Source organism: Leptonychotes weddellii, unplaced genomic scaffold (assembly GCF_054177405.1).
Source record: "Leptonychotes weddellii isolate Sample4059 unplaced genomic scaffold, ASM5417740v2 HiC_scaffold_85809, whole genome shotgun sequence".
Lineage (NCBI taxonomy): Eukaryota > Metazoa > Chordata > Mammalia > Carnivora > Phocidae > Leptonychotes > Leptonychotes weddellii.
In genome coordinates, this window is record NW_028056820.1 from 1 (window position 1) to 399 (window position 399).

The 399-nt window shown below is 65.4% G+C and overlaps 1 protein-coding gene across 1 annotated transcript; it reads right to left on the reverse strand.

Annotated features, from left to right (window-relative positions):
- Positions 1-3: 3 nt before the first annotated feature.
- Positions 4-339, reverse strand: LOC102749365 (histone H1.3; the record flags this gene model as incomplete). Its single annotated transcript, XM_031030797.2, has 1 exon — positions 4-339. A coding segment is annotated over exon 1 (289 nt), but the record flags the coding sequence as incomplete, so codon positions are not given.
- Positions 340-399: the final 60 nt, after the last annotated feature.

The window sequence follows — 399 nt, forward strand, 5'->3', positions numbered from 1 at the left end:
TGGTCTGCACCAGGGTGCCCTTGCTCACCAGGCTCTTGAGGCCCAGCTTGATGCGGCTGTTGTTCTTCTCCACGTCGTAGCCGGCGGCCGCGAGCGCCTTCTTGAGCGCGGCCAGGGACACGCCGCTGCGCTCCTTGGAGGCGGCGACGGCCTTGGTGATGAGCTCGGACACCGGGGGCCCGGACGCCTTGCGCTTGGCAGCAGCAACGCCCGTCTTCTTCGCCTTCTTCTTCACCGGCGTCTTCTCCGCAGGTGCGGGAGCGGCAGGAGGAACCGGCGCAGTCTCCGACATCTTCCTGCTTCGCCAACAAAGACCAAAGGACGCTCAAACTGTCGGAACGGCGTGCCTCGCAGCCGCGCGGCTGGGGGTTTATATAGGGAGCGGCTGAGTGATGATTG